The sequence below is a fragment of the Dendrobates tinctorius genome, unplaced genomic scaffold, assembly GCF_039654945.1.
Source record: "Dendrobates tinctorius isolate UK_male_01 unplaced genomic scaffold, ASM3965494v1 ptg000058l, whole genome shotgun sequence".
NCBI classification, from domain to species: Eukaryota; Metazoa; Chordata; class Amphibia; order Anura; family Dendrobatidae; genus Dendrobates; species Dendrobates tinctorius.
In genome coordinates this window covers 690,097-715,569 of record NW_027361726.1, presented here as the reverse complement: position 1 = coordinate 715,569, position 25,473 = coordinate 690,097, and the positions used below count along the sequence as shown (strand labels likewise).

General features: G+C 42.2%; 1 protein-coding gene across 3 annotated transcripts in view; it reads right to left on the bottom strand.

Annotated features, from left to right (window-relative positions):
• GNG2 (G protein subunit gamma 2) overlaps window positions 1–25,473 on the bottom strand; it is a 193,435-nt gene that overhangs the window by 59,429 nt on the left and 108,533 nt on the right. For 2 of the 3 annotated variants that reach the window (XM_073577909.1, XM_073577908.1), the window contains 2 exons: window positions 18,245–18,301; window positions 917–1,032 (listed from right to left, as the gene is read on the bottom strand). In XM_073577909.1, coding sequence (XP_073434010.1) covers window positions 917–1,003 — 87 coding nt within the window. In that variant the 5' untranslated portion in view covers window positions 1,004–1,032; window positions 18,245–18,301. The remainder of the gene's footprint in view (window positions 1–916; window positions 1,033–18,244; window positions 18,302–25,473) is intronic. The other variant, XM_073577910.1, reaches the window with a different exon arrangement.

Sequence of the window (25,473 nt, the reverse complement as noted above, 5' to 3'; positions counted from 1 at the left end):
TTAAAAAGTTCCTTATGTGGTGAATTTTATCCTGGTCTCAGCAGCGCACAGTAAGCCTAAATATTTTATCCAAAAGGAGGACACAGCTGTTGTGTGACCCGGGACCAGGGGCTCCTTTCCTGTCCCTAACACTAAGGGGGCGCCCTAGCTTGCCCTACTCTCCGGGATACTTCTGAAGGTGAAGGTGCCGGGGCCTCCGTTCTTGCTTTATCTCCTGAGATAGCCCTCTGTTCTCTTCCTCGACACAGGGAGAGGTACGCTACTGTGCAACATAGAACACCAACCCAACAAACAAGGTAACACAATCAAGGGTAACGAGAAAACTCCAGACATACAAAATATTCACTCACATATAACAGAGGAATGCACATGAGTGTGGAGGAAGGGGAATAAACCAAAATAGAGAAGGATAAGGAACTACCACACGTACAAACCAAACAACAGTCACAGATAACTCATCCAGATCTCGTTCTCATATGAACTCCTCTCCTACCATTAGTCATGCAGGAAATGCTAGCTCTTATAAGGATTAGAAACAGAGCCCAGTTTATAAAGGGAAAAGAAGTGGCTTTGCTCAACTGTGAGCAAAGGTATTTCCAACATGGCCGATTAACCCCTGTTCTGCTAGAAGAAATAAACATTTAAAATGAAGGAGAAGTGCTTCTTCTCAGTGCCGGAGTAGGGGCAATCAGACACTGCGGTCTTCTGGCTCCACACTGTCACGGTAACCCCGTGACAGTTAAACTGATAAATCATGCAGTGACCATAGATATAATTAGTTTATAACAAATGCAATTTAAAAATGCTTTCTGGGGATTACATCACTGAAGCTACCAACCTCGATTAGAGGAGCCCAAACACATTTTTTTGCATGGGGGCCCGAAGCTGCAGGTATCAGCCTCTGCACTAATCCTACCTTTATTCTGTCTATATTGGCTTCCATCTTCAGTTGTTCTACCAGTTTTCTGGCTTGGGCTATGTTGGCTGTGTTATTGCTTGCCATTAGGCTGCAGACTTGGGTTCAATGTTGTGCTGTAAAGGAAAAAAAAAAAGACTGGAATTATTTGAGAAGATGCATGTGATAAGGTCAGGTAGGACCTAGAGGTAGGGTGATGCCCCAACAATTGTTGAGGCCTCATCCTAACAATTCTCAATCACCCTGAGAAGAGATGAACATGGGAGCCTCAACCCCCTGGATCTCACAGGATCAATACCACTGGTATGACCTTTCCATTCTTAGAAGTATTGATTTTGGAAACCTACTGGAGTCAGTAGTATGTGAGATGTGGCAGAGAGAGCTGAGCTGTTACATATTGAGATGGAAGTCATGCAATGACTTTGTGCCAAAGGAAAGTAGTCAATCGTGCGGTAGCAAATAGTGACATCAACCAGCAGCACAATATGGACAGACCGGAGACCACAAAATAAACTAAACAAAAATTTCTTCTCCTGCTAACTACCAGTTTAGGTACTTAATTTAAAAATTATATTCTTTTAACCCAAAAAAATCTATACTAAGTGTGTCCCTCCTGTGCCACTTGCTCTTCACTGTCTGTTGTTAAATGTAAAATTTAACAGGCAGCAGTAATACCAAAAAAATATAGAGAGTCGAGATAGGTCTTGGTCTCTCTGTGGGAAGTGGGAGCAGGTCTATGTCTCTCTATGGGAAGTGGGAGTGAGTCTTGGTCTCTCTATGAGAAGTAGAGGCGGGTCTATGTCTCTACAAAAAGTGGGGGGTGACTCTGATTTTCTATAGGAAGTGGGGGCAGGTCTTTGCCTCTCTATGGAATGTGGCAGAGAGTCTTGGTATCTCTCTACAGAAAATAGGGATGGGTCTTGGTCTCTCTGTGGAAGGTTGGGACGGGTCTTGGTATCTCTAAAGAAAGTGACTACGGGTCTTGGTATCTATATGGAAAGTGGTGACCGGTCTTGGTATCTCTACAGAAAATGGTGACGGGTCTTAGCATCTCTACGGAAAGTGGGGATGGCACTTGGTATCAATGGGAAGTGGGGACAGGTCTTGGAATCTCTATGGGAAATGGGGACGAGTACTGGTATCTCTACAGAAAGTAGTGACGGGTCTTGGTATCTCTACAGGAAGTGGGGACAGTTCTTGGTATTTCTAGGTGAAGTGTCATGGTTTGGACGGGGTTCTTGCCCTGCACATACAGGGTTAAGTGTATGTGGCCTCTTTCTGGATCTGGGAGGGGTATTTATACTCACTCTTTACCAGGGTTCTATGTCAGCTATACTTTTGCCCTTGTCTTAGTTTATGTGACTCCTGTGCGTTTGTGCCTTGTGCAGTGTGCATGCTTCTGTGTTTTGGCTTCTGACCCGGTCTGTCCCTGTTGTGCGCTTGCCTGCCGTTTCTGTACCGTCTATTGCCCGTTCTGGTTTACTGATCTCTTGCTAAGTCCTGACTATCCGTTCTGCCTGCTGATTTGGTACTGTGTGTCTATTTTCCTGGTTTCTGACTTCGCTACGTCTCTAGTGATTCTCCTGTCTATGTCCCTGGTACTTCTGCTGTCCGTACGGTTGTGACCCTTAGCCTGTCCCTGACATCCCTCCTGTCTAGCGCTCATCGGCGCTTCTGTTTGTGCTATACCTGCTGGTAGGATCCTTATTTCTGGCCGGCATTTCTCTCTGCTCCTGCTCCCTCTGTGAGACCTGCAGCCGGCCCCGACCCTTGGCAGTCACGTGCTTCAGGTCCTGTTTGCCTGAAGCACACATCTCCACCGCTGATACCCAGCTCCACAGGTAGTTTAGCATTGTTTGTTCTACTCAGGACACGCACACTAGCTCAGTGAGCAAGTGCAGGGCTTTGTTTCTGACAGGAAGTGGGGATGAGTCTTGGTATTCTCTACAAAAGTGAGAGGGGTGTTATCGCTAAAGAAATTGTCTGTCGCTATAGAAACTGTTGCAGTGCATCTGACTGCAGAAGGTCTCAGCAGTTTGCTTTGCACACTTCTTCCTGGTCCTTCTGACTCTATGACCCAGTGGCAACCTTCCCCCAGCTCTAGTTGACACACCTGGACCGGGGTGTTTATAACTCCCAACTTGCAGCTGGGAGTTGCCGGTGATATTTCCATTTCCACCTGTTGAGGCTTCGAGCTATAGCAGTCAGCTATCTTCCTCCTTGGTGTTGCTGGAGGATGTCTGTGTAACATCTCTGAGTATTCCCAAGATAAGTGTTCTCCGTGTTTGTCTACCACAGCTGTCTTTAGTGGTAGTGTGGATTGACTAATGCACATCCTACTCTTCCCTATGCAGGGCTTATCGCCAGGGTAAGGCAGGAATTAGGTTCCTGCTCAGCGATAGGTGCAGATCCTATTTAGGGACGATTAGGCCAGACAGGGTGACATTAGAACTGCCTAGGAGTCACCACTCCCCCCTTTCCTAGTGTTGGGTTCCCTTCCCCTTATCCCTTTGTGTTGCACTTAGTGCTTCCTACACTGTGCGTGACACGTGGTATCTCTATGGAAAGTGAGCACGGGTCTTGGTATCTCTATGAGAAATGGGAATTAGTCTTAGTATCTCAACAGAAAATGATTACAAGTCTTGCTTCGCTATGAAAAATGGGAATGGCTCTAGGTATCTCTATGCGGAATGGAGACGGATCTTGATATCTCTGCCGAAAGTGGTGACAGGATTTTGTATGTCTTTGGAAAGTAGTGGAAGGGACTTGATATCTCTACGGAAAGTGCTGATAGGTCTTGGTATATCTATAGAAATAGTGATGGATCTTGGTATCTCTATGGAAAGTGGTAATGGGTCTTGGTATTTCTACAGATTGTGATTACGGGTCTTGGTATTGCTACAGAAAGTGGGGATGGCTCTTGGTATCTCTACGGAAAGTGGTAACGGTTCTTGATATCTATACAGAAAGTGGAGACAGATCTAGGCCAGAACGGGTCTTGGTCTCTTTTACTAAATAAAAGCAAGTCTTTGTCTCTCCACAGGAAGTAGGACGTTTGTCTCTCTATGGGAAATGTTTTTCTTTGCGTCTTTACAGTAAGTGGCATGATGGGGGCATCTTTGTCTCCCTACTGGAAGTAGATATGAATCTTCCTTGTCTTTCTTCTACCAGTTCCCTTGCTTGTCTATCATACCACATACAGGCATGTCAGAAAGGCAGTCTCTCAGTAAATATCAAGCAAGCCATGGAAATGATAGAAACAATGCATTCTGGAATGTTAGCGAAGGGAAATTCCAGCTCCAATAGTAAAAAGATGATAAAAGAAAGGAATTAATCAGCATAAAAACTTATGATCATTCCTGACATATTAGACTGGTACGTGCACCAAAATAAGTTTTAATTTGTTGTCGGAGATAAGGGCTGCAGAACCATGACATTTTAACATCAACAAATTGGTCAGTAATGAGAAAAATTATGGTATAAGCTGCTAGAAAAGTTATTAAAATGTGGTTGTCAAACCAAGATGACAAAAAGCATAGGGGAAAGTTCCATCCAGGGGAATGAGAAAGAGAAATTACATAGTTGTTTTTTTGTAAAAATTTCTGATATTTCTTTGTTTCCCACAATGTGTAAATAATAGGAAAACCGCTATGGTTAAAGTCACTGTGATAACAATTGTACTAATAAATATTAGTTCATCCGTGGCAGCGATCTATAGATTATTTCTGTATTTTGTCAGGATTCTGTATTCTGTATTTATGCAGGATACTTTCCACGCATGCGCAGAGAGAAATGTGGATGGTAAAGTGTTTTTCCTCCCACATTTGGCAGATAATCAACATCATAATTACATTTTGAGTAAAGCTGCATTTTAATGACATTACTGTCAAGTTGAGTATAAATTAATGTGCACCTGTCACCTCTGTGCCATATCGGAGGTTTATGCTATATTGATAATGCGCGGCGGGGAATATAATGATGCTGGGAACTGCTGATTGACATTTACCAGACCTGATGTAGAAAAATAAAAAATATTGTAGAGCCACCCTTATCAATTAATCTCTAATTTTCTAACTAGAGATGGGAGCACAGCCACACAGTATATTAGTTCATTCTGCTATGGCTCAAAAGAATAAGAAACAACAACAAAAAAGTAAGTATCTACCTGAAAAACACCCTGAGATGGAGCGGTTTTTTAGCAGAACCCATGGCACCCATTAGAAATTAGAACACAAGAAAAAGACAAAACTGAGAGAGACATTTCTTTAACCCAGCATCTGATAATTTGGTAATTATTGGATATGGATCTGGGAGCAGAGATAACCAGTTCAAGATACACAATAGATGGATGTTTGCCAAACCCGCCGATTTTCACAGTGTGTGTTAGGGTGCTGAAGACCTTATTGAATTCCATATTTTCCCATGGAGATCGCCGCTCCCGGAGGCGTCTACTTTCCACAGGACTAATATTACTTTTTTTGATCCAATTCCAAGGACGGAGGTGTGAATGGAGCTATAGTGAGCATGTGTGACCGTCCAGAATGGTCACTACGGCTCCATGCATTCCGGTGACTTGGGACCACCACGTTCTCTTGATTTGTGGGACTGACGCGCGGTTATTACATACACTAAAGAGTGGGCCAGTCTGATCCAGTAGCTAGAATGAAAATAATTCCTTTAATCTGGCATCCAATAGTATTTTCATTTTTTTTACAACCTGGAAGTAGAGATAGGAGTCTGTATGTTGTCCCCATGACTGCGTGGGTTTCCTCAGGGTTCCTCAGGGTTCTCCAGTTTCCTCTCACACTCCAAGCGCATAGTGATAGGTAATCTAGATTGTGAGCCCCAATAGGGACATTAGTTTACTTTTTCAGCTCAGACCTAGTTTCTCATTGATGATAATGATATCTGTAAACACTGCGGAATATGATGACGATATATAAGCAAAGCATAATAAATAAATAACCCATGTAAATTGTCCATTCAAGATTTCTATTGGTCTGCATTCTCCCTAGAAGCAATAGTCTTCAAAGTGCTGTCTCCAGTTACTGAGAAACTACAAATCCCAGCATGCCTTTACAGACTGCACTCAGAGCATGCTGGGAACACAGGTTGAAAGGTCGCCAAACATATTACTGTAGATAAAAGTTTGCCAAACCCCTGATTTTGGAGGGATCATTTGCCCATTTAACTTGTATGCGGGTCTCCCCAGTGTCCCTGCCCTGGTATATTATAATATATACTAGATGGTTGCCCATTCTAACGCATCGGGTATTCTAGAGTATGGCCAGCTGGAGACCGACGTTCAAAAGATGGTCCAGGACGATCCACCACGATTGGAGATCTCACAGCGGGGACCTGGTCGTTTCTGCGTGTCACACTGAGGCTAAGTACCCACGTTGCAGAAATGCTGCGGAAATTTCTGCAGCATTTCCACAACTCCCGCCGTGGGAAAAACGCACGCAAATTCACATGCGTTTTCCGGCGGAAAACATGCATTTTTCACGCGATTTTCGTGTGCAGAATTCAAGCGCATTCCAAGCGATTTGAAGCATCGCTTGAAATGTGATTGACAGGTTGGTCACACTTGTCATGCAAATTGTTTGACAATTGTGATCAACTTTTTACTATTGATGCTGCCTATGCAGCATCAATAGTAAAAGATAGAATGTAAAAAATAATAAAATTTTTTTTTAAAAAAAGGTTATTTATTCTCACCTTCTGACGGCCCCCGATCTCCTCTCCACGCTCCCGGGATATTACGGTCCCAGTAATGCTTAGCCGAAGGTCTGGAGATGACGTCTCTCTCGTGAGAGCACGACGTCATCAGCGGTCTTTCACGCACAAAGCATTACTGGGACCGGAAGATCCCGGACGCGTGGTGAGAGGAGGGAAAGAGTCCGGGGGCCGTCGGAAAGGTGAGTATATCACTATTTTTTATTTTAATTCTATTTTTTACAGGTTTATGGTACCCAGGGCCTGGAGGAGAGTCTCCTCTCCTCCGGAACCTGGGTACCATCAGCACATTGAGCGCTGCGCCGGTCATCTCCTGACTGCGTCGCCGCTGACCTCCGTGCGGCAGGAGATGACCGCCGCAGATCTCCCGACGGTAGCGGTGGCGTGCGTCGTTCGAATTCCGCACCAATTCGTGACCGGACTATACCCATCGCTGATTGGTCACGGCAGGCCAGGTGTGACCAATCAGTGTCGCGAGCTTTCCGTTACAGACAGACAGACTGACAGAATTAGATGATTATATAGTAGATAATAAGAATACAATATATTCTTTTGTGCCAATCCTTCTGGCAGTGGCTCTATTGTAGAGCACGCAGGAGCACGTGGCGTTCCCATGTATGGGGCAATTTGGAGAAATAGCTTGTGGAGACACGGTGGGAGGTGTCAGTGGGTGCCCTGGTCTGCTAACTGAAACCGCATGGACCAGGGATCATCCCACTGAACGCCTGCTCTCCTTTTACCATGGACATAAAACTACTCAGACAACACAGAGTGAGGGTAAAACAGCATGGAAATATTTTATTGAACCATAAAACAGGCAGATAACACGTAGAACAATCCTAGCAAAATACCCAAAGATGGTGCAAATTACAAAGTCTCACTCTTCAGCTGACTCGCCGGGATAAGAGCAGCTGTGGCTCCAGAGCTTCCAGAGCCGAGTACCTCACCTGTGGCATGCACACAGAGAGGAGGTAACGACAAGCTTAGGAAGATGACAGTCTATTCATGTACAAGGCCAGGAGACCGGCGGGTCCCATTCCTAGCCATCACAAATGTATCCATAGGGCTCAGGTGACCAGTTGGTCCAAATCCTGACTGCCCCAAACATATCCATGGTTCAGTGATGGTCAATGGAGCAGATCTGTATTCTTCCAGTTGGGGCCTTGGTCTCCTAGGTTGACATCCTGTAGAATGACAAATGTGTGTCCCTCATGATAGACCCATGATGTTTTGGCTGCTGTCCTGTAGAGAGTCTTTGTTTCTTTGGATGTCTGGATGTGTTGGCTGAATATCTGTTTCTTTTATAGTTAACAACTGTCCTTCATCTAGTATGTGTCATGGTCTAGTCCGGAGTTTATCTTCTGCTGTCTTCACTCCGGACTGGTCATGCGGGGGTTAATCTCCTCAGCCTCGTTCTGGAGCTAGCTGGGCTATTTAAATCCCTCACAGCCTGCTGACCAGTGTTAGTGATAGCTCAAGCTTGCAGTTTAGAGCCGCTGACCCTTGTACCCTGGTGATCCTCCTGCCTTTGACTGATATTCGCGTGTATGACCCGGACTGATTTCTGACCCCGTCTCTTGGTATTCGTCTCTGCTGTTACGTTCCCTCTCTGGCATCTGACTCCCTGGCTTGTACCCCGACCACGTATTTCGTCTCACGTTTTGGACCCCGTGCTCATATTCTGGCTTTCTGACTCTCGGCTTTGGTATTTTGACTACGTGTATTGCTGCTCCTTCTGGTACGTCTGCTCCTGCTAGTTTCTGACTCGGTTCGTCTGACTATTCTCTCTTGTTACCTGTGGCACCTGTGCTGTTGCTCAGGGTTGCTGCTCTTAGTGTATAACCTCTCTTCCCTCACCAGCTCCCCCTGGTGGAGGTTTCACTACATTATGCACAGGTAAAGGTGAAAAATGGTGAAAAGACCAACGCTCATTGTTTAATTATGTATTCTATTTGCATAGTTTTTCATCATCTATTTTACAAGTCAACAAACTGTTACAGAAAATTGTCAACTTACTTGTTTTCTTGACCAACAACAAAGAAACACATAAATTAAAAAGTCAACATATAAATAACAGTCTATTCCTCCTGGCTTACTGAAAATTGACATCTGATTAATTAAGATAAAATGCTGTGTCGTCACATAGCTGTCCGCCAAGTCTTGTTCAATCTGAAGTGTATAGCGGGAAGTCTGATAATCCAGCATTTGTCAGGACCATCAAGCTTCCAATTAAAAGTATAACTAGGAGTTTACAAAAAAATATGATTGAGAAAAAAAACAAGATTTTTTCAGAAAAAAGCAAAACAAAAACATCAACTCCTTCCAGCCTCCCCCATCCAGTTCCATGAGGTCTTTCTACAGAGGTGCCAGTGGGCCACTGCTAATTGCCAGCTGCCAGGCTGACGGAAGCCATTGTTAGTGCTGGTTATGCAGATTATAGATCAACACATGAGATCATCCAGTGCCTGAAATAACAGGCAGCCATATAATTTAACCTCAAAGGAGAAAATCACACTCTCCATAATCCTGGAAAGCATAATGGCTCCTAAGACAGGCAGCAATGTCAGGGCTATACAAAGTTAATTTAGGCTTTTGACAACTCAAGTTTAAAAGATCTTTAAGGGAATGTTTAGCTAAACGAAGGGGTGGGAAACAGAATGTGGTGATCTGCTCTGGGTCCACTCTTTAGAGTAGAAAATCAGAGAATCTGCTCTATAGAAGGATCCTAATGAGAAGATCATGGCCATCCCAAAATATTGTTGCATTTGTGGATGTGTAACAAGGTGGCACAGGGTGGTAGTCACAGCCGAGTCACTTAAAGCTACAGTCCATGAACAGAGTCCACTGAGCAGTCAGCGAGCACCCCGGCCTCTTGCACAGAAAATATACAGGACAAATGCACCTCAGACAATTTACCTCTTCTCCACAGTCACTGCACACGAGCAATCAGGATCCAGGGACACCATTAGGCTGTGTGCACACGCTGTGGAAAAGGCGCGGATTCATCCGCGCGGATTTTGTACAATCCGCAGGTGAAACCGCAGGTCAAAAGACCTGCGGTTTTACCTGCGGATTGCTCTGCGGTTTTGCCCTACGGTTTTTCATCTCCTCAATGGAGGAGATGGCAAACCGCAGGAGAATCCGCAGAAAGAATTGACATGTCAATTCTTTCTGCGGATTGAAAACCGCAGATAATCCGCGCGGAAAATTCCGCACCGTCTGCACTGCGGTTTTTGATTCCCATAGGGAATCATTGTACTGTACACCGCAGCAGAAACTGCTGCGGGTCCGCAGCGGCCAATACCGCTGCGGAACCGCAGCAAAATCCGCAGCGTGTGCACACAGCCTAAAGATCCAACAGGGATAACAGTTTACTGCAGAGTAGAGATCAGGTAATAAAAGTAGAAAATGTGGAAAAGAAGGGTGGTCACAATTATCCAGGTAAACTTCTTGCTCTTTCCCTAGTTCTTTCACTACCCTAGCAGCAATGGCGGCAGCAACAGTCACAGTCCTTAAGCCAATTGCCAATTTCTGGACGCTTATAGTCCTCGGCGGAGCACTACTCAGTCCCAGTGCCCACTTCACTGCCCATGGGTCCGGGGCAGCAGTCTATTCCCCAGCCGGTGATTCCTTCTGTCCCAGACGGGGACAAACATATGCCCCAGACGGGGGCTCCTTCTGTCCCAGACGGGGACAAACACCCTGCCTCAGGTACTCCTGCCTGGTCTCTGATCAGGAAGCAGGAGCTTCCTCTTCCCTAGAGGCTACTGGCTCAGCCCCCTAAATTAACCCATTCTGTCTCTGCCTCTAGCATGTGCACAATAATACAAGTTGAGAAAGAACAGAATAAAAGGGACATCACACATTGTACTACCACATATATGAAACATTGCAAACACAGAACATTAATAAGTTAACATATGGGTACACCATTTGGGTACCGCACAAAGTGCACGGAACCAGCCCGTAGGAGCGAGAAGAGACGAGGTTCTCCACCACCTCCTTACAGATCAAGATCCTACAGGATCCCACATCCATCATGTATAAATGAAGCTTAATCAGAGTCTACCAAAATATTCTGAAACTTTCTAATACGGTTTGCGTCAATTTCACTGCATTTTCAATATTTCTGGTAGCTGTCAATGAATGGACGCATTATCTTATTAGCACCGGTGGGCATCATTTGGCAATGCATGTTTAGTTGCATAATATAGTTTTCCCCTTAGGGTACATACCCATATGCGAGAAAAAACATGTTCCGATTTCCGGACCGAAAAAACGGACGAGTGCCATGCGATTTCTGTGCGATTTTTTAAAAGGAACATCCATATGACATGCGTATGCAATCCGTATGCAATGCGATTTTAACATGAGCTTTTATATACAGCAGTTCTCTGTCCTTTACTCATCGTTTTAAGATGAAATATTCTTCAAAACACACACATACTGTATATATATTAGATATATAGATAGATAGACCAACAACTTAGTGAGATCAACTCACTGTGGTGTAGTGACCACTGTGTCCGCTAGGGGGCGCTGTGTGGGTGGTCCAGGACAGGTGTATAAGCATTTCCAGTGTCCTGATAGGAGTAGGATGCTGAATGATCATAATGTATCTCAAGGTGGGTGGCCTTGAGTTGAAGACTTGTGTATGTGTTGATCAGCAGTGATACTGCTGAGGTTCCGTGTCAATGTCTTAGAGAAGTCTTCAGGTAGCTGGAGAGATGGGCGGGACCAGCTACCTACAAATCCACCCAGGGGTGTGTCTGAAAATGCTGGTAGTAAAAGACTATGTGAGTGTGAAGGACCTGTGATGAGGTCATAGCCATGTGACCCGGTGGGCGTGGCTACGGACCATATAAGGTGGCTAGGGTAGGTCACATGGGTGAATGCTTGGACCCGGTTGGTCCGTTGTGGAAGGTCCCGCTGGGAGATGGGGCTTCCTGCCTGACAGCACGTGAAGTGGCTGTGTGTAATGGCTGCCAGTATCTGAGAGTTCCCAGGGGAGGAATGAACGTCTGGAGTCTGAAGCAACCATGAGGTAACCCTGATGGGGTGAGATAACTGTGAGGCTGAAGAGCCTGTGTGCTGGACATTGCACAACCTGTATGACTACAGGATAAACAGTGTGAAGCTCTGTCATGGACGCTATGCTGTTTATATGAATTTTATGTTGCTGGTCATGGTTTATGATGCCTGAATAAAGCTCATGGACTGTTACTGTTTTATGGAAATCCCGTGCCGGATCTGATTATTTGGCTGCCAAGCGAGTGTCCCCAACCTTGAATGACAGCGTTGCCTTACATCATTTAATATACATAAGTCATATTAGGATATTCACTGTACATAATATACAGTACAACCTTCTCAAAGAACGTGAATAATGCAAGAAAAAATCCAAATATATAGAAATTTTAAAATAGTTTTATTAATGCTTTTTTTTAAAAAAAGAACAAAGGAACCAGCAAACAGTTGACAAAATACAGTACCATAATATAAGGAGATAATAATCACATGATAGATATAGGGGCCAAAAATATATAAAATTGATCATACATAATCCTAGAGATATTCAGTACAAAGTGCAATAGTGATCAGAAAAAGAATCTGAAGTAAAGTGCATAAAGAATGCAAACAGAATTATAAATACCAGTAATAAATGGCCCAATAATCTTCAGCTCCAACACATGTGTCGCCTGTTGTGGCTTTCTTAAGGAGTCGACTCCTGACATATATACAGCTCTGACAAAAATTAAGAGACCACTGCAAAATTTTCAGTTTGGCTGATTTTTCTCTTTATAGGTATATTTTTGAGTAAAATGTAAATTGCTCTTTTATTATACAGTTTGGGCCATTTATATGGCTACACCTAAATAAAATGGGAATGGTTGGTAATATCAACTTTCTGTTTGTGGCACATTAGTATATGGGAGGGGGAAAACTTTTCAAAATGGGTGGTAACCATGGCAGCCATTTTGAAGTCATCCACTTTGGATCCAACTTTATTTTTTTCAATGTGAAGAGGGTTATGTGACACATCTATCTTATTGAGAATTTCACAAGAAAAACAATGGTGCACTTGGTCTTAATGTAACTTTATTCTTTCATGAGTTATTTACAAATTTCTCTTTGTTTACAGCCATTGATATGTTGCAGAGGTTAACATGTGAGGAGAAAGAACCATTCCCATTTTGTTTAGGTGTATCCATATAAACGGCCCACTCAAAAAGGTTTGCGTCATCACTGAACATAATGTTCTGTGTAAACTGAGGGTCCTGTTCCAATTTTTGTTTTGCCTATTCTGCAAATTCAGCACGCCGATCTGGGTCACCAACCATTCCCATTTTATTTAGGTGTATCCATATAAATGGCCCACCCTGTATAAACTACTGACAACATGTCTTCGAGTTTCCAAGTACTAAATTTTGTATTTATTTTCAGAAAATGAAAAATGGTCAAAAGAATGCAGTGCTTGCAGACCTCAAATAATGCTAAGAAAACAAGTTCATAATCATTTAGAAACAACAATACTAATGTTTTAACTCAGGAAGAGTTCAGAAATCAATATTTGGTGGAATAACCATGATTGTTAATCACAGCTTTCATGCGTCTTGGCATGCTTTCCACCAGTCTTTCCCACTGCTTTTCGGTGACCTTATGCCCCTCCTGGTACAAAAATTTAAGCAGTTCTTTTTTGTTTGATGGCTTGTGACTATCCATCTTCCTCTTGATTACAGTCCAGAGGTTTTCAATGGGGTTCAGGTCTGGAGATTGGGCTGGCCATGACAGGGATTTGATGTGGTGGTCCTTCATCCACACATTGATTGACCTAGCTGTGTGGCATAGCGCATTGTCCTGCTGGAAAAACCAGTCATCAGAGTTTTGGAACATTGCTTGAGCAGAAGGAATCAGCTGTTTTTCCAGGATAACCTTGCATGCAGCTTGATTCATACGTCTTTCGCAAAGATTAACCTGCCCAATTCCAGCCTTGCTGAAGCACCCCAGATCATCACCAATCCTCCACCAAATGGTACAGTGGGTGCAAGACATTGTGGCTTGTACGCCTCTCCAGGTCTCCGTCTAACCATTAGACGACCAGGTGTTGGGTAAAGCTGAAAATTAGACTCATCAGAGAGGATTACCTTATGCCAGTCCTCTATGATCCAATCCTTATGGTCTTTGTCAAACTTCAGCCTGGCTCTCCTTTGCTTCTCATTGATGAAAGGCTTTTTTCTAGCTTTACATGACTTGAGCCCTGCCTCTAGGAGCCTGTTACAAACTGTTCTTGCCATACACTTCACCCCAGCTGCCATTTGCTATTCCTTTTGTAGGTCACTTGATGTTATCCTGCGGTTGCTGAGTGACATTCGAATAAGATGACGGTCATCCCTCAGTGGAGAGTCATTTTCGCCCTCTGTCAGTCTGTAGCTTTGTTATCCCCAATGTCTGCTGCTTGACCTTGTTATAATGGACAGCCGTCTTAGAAAGTTTAAGGATGGAGGCAACATGACGCTCACTGTATCCCTCTGCTAGTAAAGCCAGAATTGAGCCCTTCTTTGCCTCACTCAAGACTTTTCTTTTCAACTCCTTTGGCATGGTTAAAAGTTATTTTTTCATTCCTATTACTTTTGGGATATTATTAACCCTTGTTTTGCCATCCAGCTTGTCCTATTGCAAGAGGAACACCACAGCAGGGTTTTTTATACTTTCCTTCATTAAATAAGATTTCCAAATGAATTGAAAAGATCCAGCTTCTTGTTCCTGAAGAAATTTCCTTTATTGGACAAATTGTTTAAAAACTAACTTCACATACATCATTGTGTCGTCACCATATTATGGGACAGAACAGACGCATTTCAAGCTTAGCAGCTTTTAATCATTGCTCTACACATTATCCATTTTGACAATGTTATATACTAGTGGTGGCTACACCAGGTGTGGAGTATCATTAAACTAATGTTCATTAATTAGTCAAAACCTGATACATATTCAAAGATGTACCGTATATAGCACACCACATATAAGACGATATAAAAAATAATATAAATTCTTTAGCAAAATGGCCCCCAAACACATCAAAAATAACCAACAAAATTATTAAAGCAAAAAAAGAAATCTAAAATAAACAAATAACTCAAAAAAAAGCAACAAAAACGCAAGGAAAAAATTCCAATCAGGTATAATGGTATGTTAGATTACCCTGTAAGATATTCCTCAATTTTTCATCTTGATATAATATAGGTATATATTTAAGGATAAGATTCTTAATGTCCCTAAACTGGGGACTAAATTGGGTAACAAACTTTATAGGATTAGAAATTTTATTCATCCTAAAAAAAATTTTCTTACAACATTTCACTTCTATTTTTTGCTTCTACAGAATAAATGGCCCTATTAATCATCCATTGGGGATAACCTCTTGCTGATAATCTGATTTTTTTAACATCATTTTTATAAGTTTTGTCATCAGAGGTGTTTCACCTAATCAGAAGCACATTAAGTAGAACGAGGTGTACTCTGGTTGGAATTCAAATGACACTGGAATGGAATGGCTGTCAGACATGTAGCGAAGCTGATTTTTATAAAACTGCAGTGGCCTCTTAATTTTTGCCAGAGCTGTATATGTATATATATATATATATATATATATATATATATACACACATATATATATATATATATATGTATATATATATATATGCACACACATCTATTCTATCTGTATATATCTATTCTATTATAACCTGTCAGTGTCAAAGGCCACCGGTGCGTAAATATTGGACAGCACTCACATGGTGCGAGTACTGTAGTACTGTGCGATTTTTTTTTTCTCGCATACATTGACTTGCATAGGCGAGTCTCATTCGAGATATGCAGCAAATCACAGCATGTTGCGAATTTTTTTTCAGTACGATTTCAGCTGAGAAAAAAATTGCAGATGCGATGTAACTCATTGAATAACATTGGTCAGAGTGCCATCTGATTTTTTATCAGATTGCACTCGTCAGTTTTTCACGTAAATGGGTATGCACCCTTAGGTAGTTTATCGCAAAGAGCTTCTGTGGCCAGCTACCACTGGGGTTTTCAAATTAGCTATTAAACAATTATTTGATTTTGTGCTTGATCAGCTGTTTCACCAACAAGACCCCAGTGGCACCTTGCCACAACGTAAATGACACATCTGGTCGTACCATGCCATCTGATCAGTCTTTTCTTTAAACTAGGTCTTAATGGGCATGAATTGATGGCCACTGGTTTGACCACTGCAATTCCAACAAATTTTTCCTGCAATGGCCACTACTTGGAGAAGTATGGTATTATATGTCTTCCTGAGTGGAGGTGACTCCTGACAGCAGCTACATCCCCAACTTCTAGAGCGGGATCCTGAGCATTATGCCAGATGCTGCCATATGTACTACTACAACGTGGCTCGATGCTAACGACATTACTGCTATGATGCAATTAGTAATGACCATCATATTAAAGCAGCCCCAAGTAAATAACTAGAACAATTGTTTCTGACCCAAGAAAATATTGTCGTAAAATTAACTGTTCAAGCAGCGATGTTTTTTTTTTTTTAAATTATTTTCATTCCTTTCATAACTTAGAAACCTACTGAAGCATCAATAATGAATGATCAATGCATGGATTGTATCCAGGACAAAGCCGCCCTGTGTGACGTGACTGCACGAGATAAGAAACCAACAAGTGAGCTTGTATTCAAGTGATGAACGTTCCCAACACTAGATGGGCGGAGGGTGGTTTCCACATAAAAGAAATATTAGCATTTCAGGAACGTGATGCACAAGATATTGGGAGCAAACCAAGATCGGGGGGCAAGAAGCCAAAAGCATGGCATCAGGAGAATGACAAAATCCTAGCGACACCCCACATGCCATGCATAATACTTATAGCACATGATATAAGATCATGGGAACAGTAGATCTGACTGGACAGTGCTCATAACCAAGAATAAGGAAAATTATTGGTTATTTACAGCGAAATTCCTCTAATCTGGCATTGATCGTATGCCAGTCAGAGGGCATCAGTCAGTCAGTCATGATCAATTCTAGAAAAGGAAAAGCTAGAGTAGTCATTGGTGCAGCCATGGGGGGGCAGAGAGAGCAATTGCCCCCCTGTCCTGTGTCTTAAGTGACTAGCACATGATAAATGGGGACCCTGCTACAGATTTTGCTCTAGAGCCCCTTATGGTAGCTCTTTACCTAACTTTCATTGACTTCTCATGTCACCATGTCTTTTGAGCGATCATATGAGGATGTAAAGCACTGGTCTGATGAAAGGGGTGCAAGGAGGATGTGAAAAATTATTCTAGTGAAAAGTTCAAAGGAAGATGTGAAGAATCGTTCTGATGAAAGGATCAGTGGGGGATATGAAGAATCAATCCAATGGAAGGATCAGTAGAGGATGTGATGAATAGTTCTGATGAAGGGATCAGAAAAGGTTGTGAAAAATCATTCTGATATCAGAGAAGGAAATGAATACATTTTCTGATAAAGTGATCAGATGAGGATGTGAAGAATAGGCTCTGATAAAACAATCAGTAGAGTATGTGAAGAATTGTTCTGATGAAAGGATCAAAGGGGGTGTGAAACTTCATTCCAAAGAAAAGACTTTAAGAGGATGTTAAAGGGATCCGAAGACGTTGTGAAGAATCAGAGAACCATGTGAAGAGACGTTCTGATGAAATAATCAGATGAGAATGTGAAGAATCATTGTTATAAAAAGATCAGAGGAGGATCTAAATACGGTAATCATTCTGAAGAAATGGTAAGATGACTATGTGAAGAATCATTCTAATGAAATGATCAGAGAAGCATGTGAAGAATTGGCTCTAATGAAACAATCAGAAGAGGATGTAAAGTATCAGAAGTGGGAAGTGAAGAATCATTCTGATCCAAGGCTGAGAGGAGGAGGTGAAGACTAAAGGGTTCAAATGCGCCATTAGGAGATGTCTCCACTAAATGGACCATTCAGTTTATTTAGTCTATTTTGTAACAAATCTCTCCAGATTATATAAAATAAATATGGATATGGCCCTTTATACAAAATGTCTTTCCTCGACTTTCACTATTGCCACAGTGGCTTTCCAGACTAATGGGGTTCAGTTGTGGAGGCTGCTTCTGCACCCCTCATTCAGGTGCCTGGAGGGTTCTCCCCTTTATTTTAGGCATCTATTTTTAATTAAGTGATCTACGCTTGTCTTGTGAGGAATCCGAACTTGCCAACACTCCCAAAATGTCCAAGAAGCACATGAAAAAAGGAAGATCTCCTGATGAAAATGAAAAGATGCACATGAAAAGGAAGATCTCCTGATCTCTGAGAAAATGGGCAAATCTTCCAGCAGCACTCCCCTAACTTTGCTCATTGTAGGGACACCAAGCCCCGGTGGGAAAAGGCGCATTAAAGGCGGAATGGGGTGAAAGTGAAATTTACTGCAATGGGGGTATTGTTCAGTAAATTAAGAAAAAGTATCCCCTAAAGTTATCAAGTATGAAAAATTTAGGTCACAAATAGTAAAAAAAGTGTATAAAAATAGTAAAAAAAAAAAAAAAAGGAAAAAGAACTTACCAAAATCGGTGTGTATTCTTCTTACCGTCGCTCTACACCAACCTCTTCTACTCTCGTCTGTCAATAGAAAAGATAATGGGATGAAATTCCAGAAAACCTCGTGGGGTTATGACAACACATAACCCTAGAGTTATGCATGATCTCTTACATAAAAGCTGCAGGTAAAATCTTGTAGCTACTAGATGGAGCTCTGATTGCCAAAATTTGAATTATTAGCAAGATCAATGCATTACAAAGCTGGTTCTTTGATAACAATGGGTGCTGGGTAAGGCATTGGCAGGGCCGTCTTTAGGACTAATAGACATCAGGGCTAATAGCGGCACATCACACGGCCATTATTGGGCCCATGAGTAAGGGGGGCCTGGTGCCAGCGCTGGCTGTGCCACATTGCGTAATCAACTGTATCACCTTCATAGATATCAATACAGTTGAAAGCAATGATGCAGGAGAGAGCATCAGGTGATGCTCCCTCTCCCATAATTGCCCCTCGGTGTCTGACGCAGTGACATGCTTCATCGTGAGCCATGCTGTGTCGGGCAGTGGAGCTGCTGAGGAGAAGCGCTGCAGAAACTGGAGCAGCGGGGTAACGAGGAGAGGTTAGTATTTTTTTTACATCTGTGAGTACATGGTGGCCATAATGCTGGAGGACTACAGGGCGGCATTATTCTATATGCACTCTATGGGGTTGCAATATACTCTGTGAGAGCAGCATTATTGTATATGGGGGCTGCATTATACTATATGGAGGTTGTATTATATATGGTGGCTACATTATACTCTATCAAGGACTATGGGGAGTGCATTATACTATTAATACTTTATGGGGGCTGCATTATACTGTATGGAGAAGTATGGGGTGTGTTATACTGTGTGAAGGACTATGGGGAGTGCATTATATTATGTGTACTATAAGGGGGCTGTATTATACTGTATAGAGGACTATGGGGAATACATTATACTATATGGAGGACTATGGGAACTGTATTATACTATCTGGATGACTATGAGGTGCATTATATTGTATGGAGGCCTATGGGGAATGCATTATACTATATGAGGACTAAGGAATGTGCATTATACTATATGGAGGACTATGGGGCGTGCATTATACTATATGGAGGACTATGGGGAGTGCATTATACTATATGAAGGACTATGGGGAGTGCATTATACTATATGGAGGACTAAGGATTGTGCATTATACTATATGGAGGGCTATGTGGTGTGCATTACACTATATGGAGGACTATGGGGTGTGCATTATACTGCATGGAGGACTATGTGGTGGGCATTATACTATGTGGAATACTATGGAATTCATGAGTGCATTATACGATACGAAGGACTATGGGGTGTGTGTAATGCTATATGGAGGACTATGGAGTGTATTATACTATATGGAGGACTACGTGGTGAGCATTATATTATATGAAGAACTATGCGGTGTGCATTACACTATATGGAGGACTATGTGGTGTGCATTATACTATGTGGAGTACTATTGGGTGCATTACACTTTGAAAAATGCTGCCTATTCTTTGAGTGATTGAATTGTTTATTGTGGAACAGAAATCATAGTTCTCAGCAGCACATCGCCCGGTTTAAACTGCAGATATTCTGCTAATAACATGATACGGTATGTGGACAGAATAGTGATTGCTCTGTCCCCATCATTGTTCCTCAGTTGGTGTAAAGAGGCTCAGAAAAAGCGCTGAACGACTTCAGTATCGTCGATCACGCTCTTTTTGCGGCCTGAACTCAGCGCATGTAAATACAACTAAAATGTTTCTGTGTGATGGTGAAATATGTGAGCATTTGGGGCCCCACTTTGAACTTTTGCTCACGGCTTCACTGGCCCTGAGCGTCGGTCAATGAAAGTAAACATCCAGCAATTAAAGCTGGTCACCCCAGACCTTGTTAAAAATGCTTAAAATAGAAGTTCTCCTTTTCTGCCCGAAATCTGACAACTTGCCTGTTTACAGCTGTTACACACCTGCCTTGGTCCATTTTATTTTCTTGTTCTCCCATGTAATGAACTTCCTAGGTCTATTTAAGGCTCCCAGGACTCAAACCTGCGCCTTGGTATTGTTCCAAGACTTGCTAGTAACTCTCTTAGTTTTCTGTGCACAGTTCCAGTCCTCAGCCATCAGGATGTCGCCAGTTGTGTGTGGTTTCCAGCCTCTGAGTTAATTGTCTACGGTTTCCAATAATATTGCTACCTGTCAGTGGAGGACTTCACCTGCTTGCCTGTGGTTTCCTGTAACTTTGCTATCTGTCAGTGGAGGACTTCACCTGCTTGCCTGCGGTTTCCAGTAACTTTGCATTCTACGTGCCCATATTCCATGTGCTCCATCTGGCTGCTGCATCAACGAACACGGCCCATGTGCCCACCCGGACCTTGGGCTTACAGGATCCACCCACTGTGTGAGCCCGATGCACGTAACAACAAGAACTGTAACTCTACATTTCCCAACATGTTTTCACAGCTGCAAGGACATGATGGGAGCTGCAGATATTATCTGAAGACCCTCTTTTCCCTGCACCAGACTGATAATACCTTTATGGGGATAAAATTGCAAAAGTACTGGCTGTGTATACAAATTAGGACAAAATCCAAAGACCCAGGTTTGTGCTTAGTACAATTTGCTCCTAATTGCAGCCTAGATAGAGGTTGTTTGCAAGTGGCCAAGAGAGCATATTCTGAAGATAAACACATTACAGAGCGGGCATCTGCGGAATAACACCTGCCGGCTGTGTGTTTCTCTGTGTTAAGGCGGCTATTATAGATCTCAAACACTTCAGTGGACATTGACCTATGCAAACGAGTGTCGGCAAAACACCATTGCTTGGTTACAGATGTCACATCAGGGGCAGACCGCACGCCTCTTACTCCAATTAAAATGCTATTAATGCAGTTTCCCGAAGCTTCGTTATAAACCATGTAACGTAATACACTCATAAGGGAAATGTTCTCAATACACGGCGGGAAACTGATAGAGGTAGACACAACAATATATACGGAATAAATTATATTAAGCTTTTACTATATCTCCTAATATATGTCTCTCACCCTTCCCATGCTCTCCATTCTGCTAATGATCAAAGATTGACTTCCTCCATCATTTTCCAAAACTTTTTGTTGTGCTGCACCAGCTCTCTGGAATGCGCTACCCCAGAAATCAAGTTAATTCACAACATTGTTGAGGGCATGACCTCAAAGACATCCTGTAGGTAGACCTCACGCATTTCATAAATTGTCTCTCGTGCCTTGATCCAAAAAGTATCTCTCGTACTCCAGCACTTCACATCTGTTCAGACACACACAGATTGGGCTGGTGGTGACGGCACATGCAAGTTATGCGCACAAACGATGGACGGACTATTATTTAATACCTCTTGTCTCTCTTTTCTACTTCCTCTTAAATTCCAAGCTCTTACAAGCAGGGACCCCTCTTATAGTGTTTGGATTGTTAAAGGGGTATCATCACATTAATTAATCATCTCCTTTTCTCGGCATATGTAAGGACTGCTATATCAGTAAAGATCAGAGACTCCCCACTTTTACACAGAACAGGAATCCCGTGACCCACTTGGATACTCCTTCCAAATCGGAGACACAGGACCTCATTCTGGCGACGGAACGGTCAGGTATCCATCAATCCATGAGTTATAGCTTCAGTGGATAGTTGATGCTATATGTTTTGTTAGGTGGCACTGACTCATTTTTTATACATATACCCTTCAAATTTAAATTGCTCCGGAATATGTTGGTGCCACACAAATAAAGATGATTATTATTGGTCCCTGTGCGGCTGATAATCTAATTTCCTGACATCAAGCTTCTACACTAGGGGTAGCTCATAGCAAGCCAATTAACTAAAGCATGTTTTTGTCTGAGAGGAGGCTGAAGTATCTGGAGAAAGCCTCTGTACGGTTGTTACCCTGCCTGCACTGGACCATATCGCGAGGCAAAACAAGCAAAAAAATGACATCCATAAGATAATGGATGCAATGCTGAAGTGGAGTCCTATCTGTTTAGTTCACTGAGGATTGTCCAGAATGGATGCAATTGTAGCAAACCCTCTGCTGTGACTATTAAGTCTGTGCTGGTTCTCCAGTCTCTGGATATTAATAAGAATTGTCCCTTCAGTGACGGCAAGAAGAGAGCTTAAAAGCTTAACAAATTGCAGAACTTTCAGTTTTGTACTATCTTTCACCAACTTAAAGGGACTTGTCAGGATGATCTTACTGCTGAATCTAGTAACTTGGCTGTAAAATACCTCAAACAATAATTAAAATGATACCTGTCTTGTAGCAATGCGATGTGCCACCGCTGAGAAATCAAGGATTGAAACTACATGCAAAATACTGTAGGTCTTGAAGTGCATTTAGGGTCATGTCTATTTACTCAAAGTGACACACCCCAAAGCACTTCCATACTAATTGGCAAGCGACTTTAAAGCTTGATTTCTCAGCGCTAGCACATCGGATTACTGCAAGACAGGTATCATTTTTATTGTTGTTCCAGTACCTATACAGCCATAACAATAGTTTCAGTAGTAAAATAATTCTGATAGCATCCCTTTAAGTATTCTCAATAACAACAGTTCAAACCACAAATAATAGAATATTGTTAAGGTCACTTCAACCTCTGAATAAACAGCAGTGAAGTATCACAATTCAAATACTCACATTACTAAATCCTGCATGAGCGCAGCAAAGCAACCAGAGCTGCAAAACACAGGTGCCAATAATTCCAATAGTCCTGAGCTTTGTTCTGTAGCACACAAACAAAATGGGAATAGTGACCCAGGTCACACCAGACCTCATAAATAAGGAAAAAGATATTGGGAATTGCACATGAGAGAAGTGCAGCACTGAGATAAAGTATAGAGTAACAATCCCATACATCTGCCAACTTGTCCATTCTGATTGGAGGAAAGCGTCCATCTCTGAACTCCGGAGAAATGACTGGATGAGTTATAAAGATAGCTGTGCTTGGTGGCAACAAGTTTTTTTTTTTCAATAGCAGATATAACAGCTAAAACTTTTTTCTATCCTGACCAAAAAGGACGACTCAGAAAATTTTGAAAACATTTTTTTACTTCTGTATCCACCATTAAGGCCAGCGATATACCACCCTCTACAGGCAAAAGTATTACGTGACCCTACCTTATGCAAAGTTTCTATTTAGACAGGAAGAGGACTAGAGCTCTGGTGCCACCTATTGGAAGTAGCAATGCTAAAAGTTAATCAACCCTTTAATGAGTCTTGCCCATGACATATGATAAAAGCCAAGCCAGAATCTGAATTTGCAGACATGTGTTTCGGTGTGTTTGTCCCTCCTCAGTGCAAAGCATAAGATCTGATTTTTGCTGCATGAGAGGCCTCTGACTGGGATCTAAGGGGTAACATTTCTCCTTGTGGAGAATGACATGCCTGATATCCCAGTGTAAGGAGACTTTTAGGCCATGCTCCTTTGGGAAATTAAAAAATTAACCCCTTCATGACCCAGCCTATTTTGACCTTAATGACCTGGCCATTTTTTGCAATTCTGACCAGTGTCCCTTTATGAGGTAATAACTCTGGAACGCTTCAACGCATCCTAGCGATTCTGAGATTGTTTTTTCGTGACATATTTGGCTTCATGTTAGTGGTAAATTTAGATCGATAATTTTTGCGTTTATTTGTGAAAAAATCAGAAATTTGGTCGAAAATTTTGAAAATTTCGCAATTTTCAAATTTTGAATTTTTATTCTGTTAAACTAGAGAGTTATGTGACACAAAATAGTTACTAAATAACATTTCCCACATGTCCACTTTACATCAGCACAATTTTGGAAGCAAAATATTTTTTTGTTAGGAAGTTATAAGGGTTAAAAGTTGACCAGTGATTTCTCATTTTTACAACAAAATTTACAAAACCATTTTTTTTAGGGACCACCTCACATTTGAAGTCACTTTGAGGGGTCTATATGGCAGAAAATACCCAAAAGTGACACCATTCTAAAAACTGCACCCCTCAAGCTACTCAAAACTACATTCAAGAAGATTATTAACCCTTTAGGTGTTTTACAGGAACTAAAGCAACATGGAAGGAAAAAAAGGACATTTTAATTTTTCCAACAAAAATTTTCTTTCAGCATCAATTTTTTCATTTTCACATGGGCAACAGGATAAAATGGATCCTAAAATTTGTTGGGCAATTTCCCCTGAGTACACCGATACCTCATATGTGGTCAAAAACCACTATTTGGGCGCACGGCAGGGCTCAGAAGGGAAGGAGTGCCATTTGACTTTTTGAATGGAAAATATGCTGGAATATTTAACGCTTGCCATGTCGCGTTTGGAGAGTCGCTGTGTGCCTAAACACTGGAGCTCCCCCACAAGTGACCCCATTTTGGAAACTAGACCCCCCAAGGAACTTATCTAGATGCATAGTGATCACTTTGAACCCCCAGGTGCTTCTCAAATTGATCCGTAAAAAAAAAAAAAAGTACTTTTTTTCACAAAAATTATCTTTTAGCCTCAGTTTTTTCATTTTCACATGGGCAACAGGATAAAGTGGATCCTAAAATTTGTTGGGCAATTTCTCCTGAGTACACCGATACCTCATATGTGGGGTCATAAACCACTGTTTGGGTGCACGGCAGGGCCCGGAAGGGAAGGAGCGCCATTTGACTTTTTGAATGGAAAATTAGCTCCAATCGTTATCGGACACCGCGTTTGGAGATCCCCTGTGTGCCTAAACATTGGAGCTCCCCCACAAGTGACACCATTTTGGAAACTAGACCCCTTAAGGAACTTATCTAGATGTGTAGTGAGCACTTTGAACCCCCAAGTGCTTCACAAAAGTTTAGAACATAGAGCAGTGAAAATAAAAAATCATTTTTTTTCCTCAAAAATGATTTTTTAGCACGCTATTTTTTATTTTCACAAGGGTAACAGGAGAAATTGAACCAAAAAAGTTGTTGTCCAGATTGTCCTGAGTATGCTGGTACCCCATATGTGGGGGGGGGGCACTGTTTGGGTGCACGGCAGGGCGCAGAAGGGAATGAGCGCCATTTGACTTTTTGAAATGAAAATTAGCTCCAATCGTTAGCGGACACCATGTCGTGTTTGGAGAGCCCCTGTGTGCCTAAACTTTGGAGCTCCCCCACAAATGACCCCATTTTGGAAACTAGACCCCCTAAGGAACTTATCTAGATGCATAGTGAGCACTTTGAACC